General features: G+C 38.6%; 1 protein-coding gene across 1 annotated transcript in view; it reads right to left on the bottom strand.

Moving 5' to 3' along the window:
• Positions 1–5,291: 5,291 nt before the first annotated feature.
• The window catches only part of ENKUR (enkurin, TRPC channel interacting protein), a 30,458-nt gene continuing 27,378 nt past the window's right edge, over positions 5,292–8,371 (bottom strand). The window contains exon 5 of the mRNA XM_032144981.2: positions 5,292–5,792. Within this exon, the coding sequence (XP_032000872.1) occupies positions 5,619–5,792 (174 nt within the window). The 3' untranslated portion in view covers positions 5,292–5,618. The remainder of the gene's footprint in view (positions 5,793–8,371) is intronic.

Below are 8,371 nucleotides of genomic sequence, written 5' to 3'. Positions count from 1 at the left end.
ACTTGGAAAGGAGCGAAATTAGATTGTTCTCTTGAGAGTTACTTATGATGTTCACCAGCATTGGCCTCCTTAACTGCCGAAAAATTTCCTTGACCTTTTGAAAAGTTTCCTTCAATTTGGTATTCAAACTGTATTACTGTGGACTGTGTTAATAGGCATGGTGGGTCCAATGCTAATGTTGTGGCTGGTATTAATGGCATTAACATATCTAGAGAGAGAAAAGGATTCAATGGAAGAATTTGGACTACAAATAATGAAACAGAGGCCAGGGTGCCAGTGTAGTTGTTGACCTGTGTCTTACTTAGAGCCAGGAGAAAGTCTTGGCCAGGATGTTGAGAATGTCATTCCCATTGTCAAGATCTACTTTAGGGAAAAGGTGCTCCTTTCTTGAATTTTCTTGGCTTCCTGGTTTTCTTTTGACCTCTCTGGACACTAAACTTTCACTGTTTTGGCCTTTCATTTACTGACTCCTCTCCCACCTTACCTCTAAATGGTAGTTTCTGAGAGCTCATTCATTGCCTTCTCACTTTGTCCCAAGGTGATCTCATTCACGCTGATAAATCTCCAAACATACAGGTCTACCCCACATCTCTTTTGATCCAAATCTCTCACTCTTTCAATCATCTTTCCATCTCTTGATCTAAATTTCCAACTAGATGCCACAATTGTCATAACCCTAACATGTTTAAAATCATATTCTTGATCTCTTCACCATATCTTCTCATAAACTGCTCCTCCCCTAGGTTTCCCCAGTTCAGAAACTGGCGGCCCCGCCCCCCACTGCCCCACTGCCTGGCTGCTCAAATCAGAATTTGGTTGTAAATTTTGAAACCTCCCTCTTCCCCCTTTCAATCCATCACCAAGTTATATTTTTACCTCTTAAATATTTCTTGAAGCCAACAGCTACTCTTTATCTGCACTACTACAACCTTGATCTGTGCCACTATCTTCTTTACCAACTAGTCCACTAACTAATCTCCCCATGCTCATCTGATCTTCCACTTCAGTCCACGTAATGAATGATAATTTACAAACACTGATTGCCTCGTGCCACCTCTCTGCTTAAAGTGCATCAGTGGTGCCTGCCTTCCTCCTCATCTTCAGCTTGCACCTTTCTCCCCTTTTCTAAGTCCACCCCAGCCCCATGGCTGCCTTGCCTATCCATCAAAGGTTTCCTGCCCAAGATCCTTCACACATTCTTCTCTCTCTGCTTGGAGTTCTTTCCCCTCTGCAACCCTTTTCTTCTCAACTTTTTCCAACTTCCACTAATTCTTCAGTCTCATTTAAAATGTCAGATCCTACAAAATCTGGTTTAGGATTCCCTTGGTATCCTCTTGCATAGCATCCTGTTTTTTTTTTTCTTCCAAAACACTAATTTCAATTTCTAATTATAAATGCATTATATTTGTGTGATTATTTCTGTCTTCCCAACCCAGCTATTTTGTTCACCATTATATGCCCAGCAACTAGAACAGTTCTTGGCACATGGCAGACAGTCAATATGGGTTGAATGACAATGAGAGAGCTATGTCAGCTGACAGACTTTTTATAAAATAAATTTCTTTTTTCTCTTGACTCTGTTTTAGCCAAAGTACCTGTTGGGTGTTTTTTGTTTGTTTGTTTGTTCAAGATAGAGTCTCGCTCTGTCACCCAGGCTGGAGTGCAGTGGCGCCATCTTGGTTCACTGCAACTTTTGCCTCCCAAGTTCAAGTGATTCTCCTGCCTCAGCCTCCTGAGTAGCTGGGACTACAGGTGCATGCCACCATGCCCGGCTAAGTTTTGTATTTTTAGTAGAAACAGGGTTTCACCATGTTGGCCAGGCTGGTCTTAAACTCCTGACCTCAAGTGATTCACCCACCTCAGCCTCCCAATGTCTGGGATTACAGGTGTGAGCCACTGTGCCTGGCCCAAAGTGCCTTTTGATTATGAGTTATCTTCCCACATAGTTTGACAACTGGGACAGAATGCACTGATTATGGGGATTTATTTAGCTGAGAGGTATTTCTTAATTTAAAAATCGATGTCCAGGCAATAACTCAGGCTCACATAGACTTTAATTCATGTGCGTCTGACTCTGAGTTCCTGAGAACAGTGAAGCATGGGCCCTCAGGTCAGGTCCTGGGCAACATTAATTCACTAATAAATATCACCCATGAGGCTTTGATGGACACAACCTTGCAGACCTTTCTCCTCAGTGACTCTCTGGCATCATTACTGATTTAAGCTTATCTTTCTTTTTTGAATGCCTGTGCTCAGTAACTTTGGAAGTATTGCCAAATTTTTGCCAGTTACTAGAGATAAAAGTTACCAAATATAGTTATCATCTGTGTGTGCCACTGAGATTAACCAGGCTAGGCTAATCTCAGGCTAGAACTTCTAAGTGGTTCAAACAAGTCCTCTCCTGCATGCAGATTTTATGGGTGTGGGAAATTCTATTGATAGTATGTTAATGCACCTAGCACCAACTGGAAAAAAGGAATACAGAATTGAGAGTTCTTAACAATAAGTCACAGTATTAAGTTGTCTTGCTACACGCCAGGAACTATGCTGTTACGCACATATTGTTCCATTCATTCTCATTATAACTCTACAGATCAAGGAATGGGTTAGCAACCCCATTTACAGAAAAACGAAAACATGGCTTAGAAAGGTTATGTAGCATACTTAGTAAGCAGCTGAGCTGGAATGCAAACCAGAGGCTGCCTGACTTTAGTACCTGAGATCTTAAGCACCATATGAAATTGCCTCCTCCTACCTTGATTATGTATTAACTCATTGGTATGGAATCAACTGGTTTGTTTAGCAGTCAAATTCTCTATCCTCCAAGTCTGATTTATGTCATGATAATAATGTCAAGAGATCATTAAAATACATGTTTGGGTACAGTCCATTATTTTATTCATTAAGGATTTTTTGGGTACCTTCTCTATACCAGCTGTTATGCAGATTCTAAGGAAGGCAGATGAAAAGATATACAGTGTCTTCTCCCCCACAAGCTTGCAATTTCATGGAAAACAGGCAAATAACCAGATATGCACAATACAATATGACCAGTACTATAAAGGAAGGCCAGATTCTGAGGAATCAAAGGCAATTGTAATGGAAATGTGATGTGAGCCGATGAAGACTAGGGATTTGCCAGGCAGCTATGTAGGATGAGAGAAAGAAAAGGGCAGTTTTCTGGGTGGAAGGAACCATGTGTGCAGATCTCGGAGGTCTCTAGTACCTCAGTACTATGGGAATGCCAGTTACAGTGGGTAGGGAAGAAGCAGCATTTCAAGAAATCAAGCTAAAAAGATCATAGACAAGGGGCCAGACCACATCAAATCTTTATTCTACCCATTCTTCCTTTGAACAGGAAGAGAGACCAAGTCAAACTAGCTGCATAATGAAGTTTGACTTTTTAGTTTCAGGTGTCTACTCCCAAGTGTCTGCAGTCTCCATGTCTCTTAATTCATGCTCTCAAGAGAGAGAGAATCTGATCAGTCACTGGCCAGCTGTCCAAGTCAGGTGTTTGTCCCTCTTCTGGGTGACAGGATGACCTAGGTATGTATGTATATGAATTGGGGGAGGTTGAACTGGCTCTATCCAAGGTTGGGATCCCATGGTAGGGATCACCCTTCCAGGAACAATGGATGGGAATGTTTCCCTCTGAAGGCTGTGTGAAAGAAAGGCAACAATGTCCATCTAGGACAACACTGTAGGCCACAGAGAAAAGTCTAGGTTCCTTATTAGACATTTACAGAAAGCAAAATAATTAGCTGTTAAAACCACAAAGTTTTCATTTTAACATTTAAGGCAAGTCCCACTCATGACTTCAAAGCATAATATCCATAAGGCTAAAGTAATCAGAATATTTTTACATTGCTACTGATTTTGAATTATTTAAAAATGAGTATGTACAGCAATCATTTCACAAATAAAATACTTACCGAAACATCTCATCCTGAATTGGCAGAGAAAGGCTGCCTGGATCAACAGAGTCACCAGACAAAAGGAGACTGGGTCCCTGAGTGACTGCATGGAACAGACTTATACCCCCTACCCTTAGTCACATTGCACAGTGATGTAAATGAAAAATGTATCTTTATCAGGCAACTGAGATTTGGAGTTAGTTTGTTAAAGCAACTTAAGTTGCTTACTTAGCGATGCAAACAGGAATGATATGCATCATTTCTAGGCCTGGCTTGTACGTGCCTCTCCCGAACTCTGGATCAGATGCATCCTACCCACTCTGTAAGTCTGGGTTCCCTGAGTGACTGCAGAAAAGGGTTCCTGCTGACCTGCTCACAGCAAAGCACTGCTATGTTAGCAAGAACTGAATATGTGTTTATGTAATTATACATTTTGGAGTGTACTGTCACAGCTGTTAGCCTACCCTAAATAGCAACCAATCATTCTTGATAAGTGAGACTTTATCATATATTATCCTTTATTTTATATCTGCCGTAAGTTAATAAAGAAATAAAGATACTCATACGGACAAGTTTCAAGTGAATTTTCAAAAAATAATTGTATATAAACTACTTTTCTTTAAGTAACCAAAATAAGCTTTTCTATAAGGCTTCCAAATTCTGTGTTTGTGAAAAAAGCCTGAAAGACTCCCATATTTTGTTTTTTATGTTGTCCAGAGGATAAAAACCAGTGTAAGCAGTAGAAATTGTTATTTCTCTGATATTTTATAGTTGCATATATTTTACCAAATTTTTCTAATTAAAATTTCATAAAATAACCTTTTCCTCTTAGATATTTAGAGCTATTTTTCTTATTTTTGGGTTGAAAACAGCTCTACTAACATAAACTTATTGCTTAATAGATTATGTAATCTTAGAAATGTAACTTTAGAATTCACAAAATAGATAAGTAGAAAGAACCAAAAGGAAAAAAAAAACATTTAAATAAGATATGCATAGTGAGTTGTGGAATAAAATAAGAGTATCGAAATTGGTATGCTAGAAAGGAGGCTAATTCTCCTTAATCGTCCTCAGTGATGACTTTTACAAGTTGTCATCTTGATTTTGTAAGTTGTCTTCTTAATTTTTCTTCCTCCAAATAGAAGCCTTTCATCATATACAGTGTTATGAATACTGAAAATATTTATCACTGGGAGTAACTGCAAATGTCATGGGCCACGGGAAAATACATCTTTTGCATTTGTGGAGTTCAGAAACAATGTATTGGAGACACTTTAGAGTAGCAAGAAGGCATGTGTTACTATTTCCAGTTCAAAATACTTAACAGTTTTCAAAGTTGTACTGTTGGTATCATGCACTGCAGAAAAAAAAAAAAAGTGAAGTTCTGAGTGTTGACTTTATTTTTCAGGACCTAGAAATTAATGTTTATGTGAAACAAGTACATAATAATAATGAATTACATTGTGGAACTGGAACACATATTCTCAAATTTAATAGTTTACATGTGGAAAATGTGACACTAGTAAAAACAAAATTTCTTCTTGTGTAAGTAACTCAATTATTCTTTGCACATTGCCTAAGCATTCTGATTAAGACTATTTTTATTCTCTTCATACTATTTTCCTTTTTGAAAAACTTGGAGTTTTTTATATTTTCCATGTTTTTTCCCCCACATTGAAATTGTTATACTTTAAAGATCCATTCTTACTTATTGGCAATATAAATAATTTTGTGCTTTTCAATTATGCCAATGTCGTGTTCTAGTTGTTTCATTTCTTCTTCCAGCCTCTGCTTGCGGATCTTCTTTGGTATGGAATCTATAAAGACCGAGAGGGACTGGAATTCTTTATGCACCTCTTCCCAATTCTTTTTCAGCCCCTGCAAATGGTCAAGAAACTTGTAAATACCAAAGCGAACTGCAAAAGTAAAGGAAATTGGAAAAGCTAATTGGTAATGAAAAGTGTCAATAAGTAAAAGAGACTAACAAAAATAACTTCTAAAATGAAATGTATTTATCAAGTACTTGGCCACAGTAACCAAAAATACTGTACAGAGGCCAAATCCCATCCTTGACTGTGTGCTCAGTTCCCACTGGGAGTATTTGTTTGCTCTGTTTTTGTTGTTACTGTACTTGTTTTTACCATAAAAAACGTACATGCAGAGTTATGAGTAGTGTGAAGCTAAAGCTCATAGCAAATGTGTGAGTAAAAAACAACTTAGAATGATATCCCTGAGTCAAAAACATTTTTGAACAGGAAATTGTTTGGTAAAATTTTCTTTTTTATCCTCATTCTTCAACAGACAAATCACATAGAAGACCCCAGTCTGATGTGCATGGCTATATTTTCTTATATCTAACAAATGGGATTGTAAAATTGCCAAAATTGACTTGTACAAAAGATGATCTTCTAAGTGTCTTTTCAATATATTAGAAAGAACCAATTGCCCTCCATATAGTCAAGGGATCTATTGTTCCCATTAATGTATTCTATAAATGATTGAAAGGTCATTAAATGTAACACCCATTCTAATTCAATAATGTAGCTAATATTTTCTATTCTCAGAAATCAACAAATTCAAAATTAGGGATCTCTTAGGAGCAAAAAAATTATTTCTGTTTCTACATAATTATCATTTTTTATCACAGTGCCCTATGGGCTCCACAGACAAAATGGTCTTAAACTAGTAATTAAATTAATTCAATGACATTTTATAAGTTAACACTTTTTAATTATTCATTATGGGCACATAGATTATTTTATTTATACAAAAGCAAAACAGAAAGTGCAATTTAAGATACTGCCTTGACAGGTGAATTGCTTGAGCCCAGGAGTTCGAGACCAGTGTGGGCAACATGGCAAAACCCTGTCTCTACAAAAAATACAAAAAATAGCCAGGTGTGGTAGCATGGGCCTGTAGTCCCAGCTACCTGAGAGGCTGAGGTGGGAGGATCACCTGAGCTCAGGAGGTTGAGGCTGCAGTGAGCCATGACTGCGCCACTGCACTCCAGCCTGAACAGAGTGAGACCCTGCCTGAAAACAAAAACAAAACCAAAACCCCAAAACTTAAAATACTGCCTTGAAAACATGGTCCTTGAGAACTATGGCCACACATCTAGGTGTAAAAGAGGATTACAAGTGTCTCATATAATTATGCCTTCATCGTAAGCTCTTGTGGTACAGATTTAATCTTGTAGAAACTTTCAGGAACAATACAATTTCACTGATTTATTTCCATGCTTAGATAAAAGGGATGATGACAGGTCAGGGCACACTGTATAGAAGAGGTTGGTTGGGGAAAAAGGCAACAAATTATGAGGCCTTCTTGAGTGAGGATCCTTGAGCTAAGGATCTGGGAAACGGAAAGGATAGAAGAAAAAGTATCCAGGTTAAATTCTAAAAAGAGGAGGCTACACAGTTCTTGACAGTGTATGCGATGTATTCCAAAAAGAAGCCCTCAAAAGAATTCTATTTCTCCACAGCCTTTCGTTATGAAATGTGAAAGAGGTTCCCACAGTGCTCCACAGGAGTGGCTATTGCAGAGGGGAAGTCTATGTATTTGTACACTTGCGGATATCAAAGGTTTTTCATAGCTAGTTGGGTGATGTTTCCATATTACTTGTAGTCACAGCAGCTACAGTTTTTCTCTGTATTTTCTTTTAAAGGATAGTTTGCTTTTATCTTCCAGTGTGTACAATAACATTTGGATCAAAGTCAACAGCCAGGGATGGAAACTAAATGTAGCTAATATTTCATATTATATCGAAACAGGCTACTTGCTGACTTTAAGAGGTTTTTTCATTATGTCATCTAAAAAGATATTTCATGTGTTGCAGCAATAGCAATTTTCCCTTATTTTTATTTCTTAATTTTCCTCTTTTCTATTTCAATGCTGAAATAATATTGTTCATTTTGGAAAAAATTCAGATAGGGAGAAGTGATCTTATAATAAGAAGTTTTCAGTTTCATGCTCCTTTTGCACCCTCGCCCACCCCCAAACATTCTCCACCTTGTGGGGTGCTCCCAGCTCTTTCGCCCTCTGGCCTGAGTTCAGCCACAGAAGGCCCTGGAGGGCGGAGAGTGAGGCTGGGCATTTCTCCTCTCCTCCTAGAACAGTCTAGACACGGGTTCTAGCTGCATTCATCTGTGACTGTGACCCTCAGCCCAGCTCCAGCTCTCACTGGATTCTGACAACACTGCTTCTTGTGCCTGCTGCCTTTCAAGCATAGGTGGTGGTAAATTCCTACTGTCCCTGCTCCTGGGGTGCCTCAGTGCTTCTTGTTGGTTCCCTTAACCCTACTTCACTTCTGTCAATAATTCCTTCATAAATTCTCTTCAGTGGCCACTGCTCATGCTTGTAATCCCAACACTTTGGGAGGCTGAGGGAGGAGAATTGCTTGAGGCCAGGAATTTGAGACCAGCCTGGGCAACATAGACTCCCGCTCTAAAAAAAAAAAA

This window comes from Hylobates moloch, unplaced genomic scaffold (genome assembly GCF_009828535.3).
Source record: "Hylobates moloch isolate HMO894 unplaced genomic scaffold, HMol_V3 SCAFFOLD_3, whole genome shotgun sequence".
In the NCBI taxonomy this organism is placed as follows: domain Eukaryota; kingdom Metazoa; phylum Chordata; class Mammalia; order Primates; family Hylobatidae; genus Hylobates; species Hylobates moloch.
The sequence above is the reverse complement of the archived record's forward strand: the minus strand, read 5'-3'. Positions and strand labels throughout refer to the sequence as shown.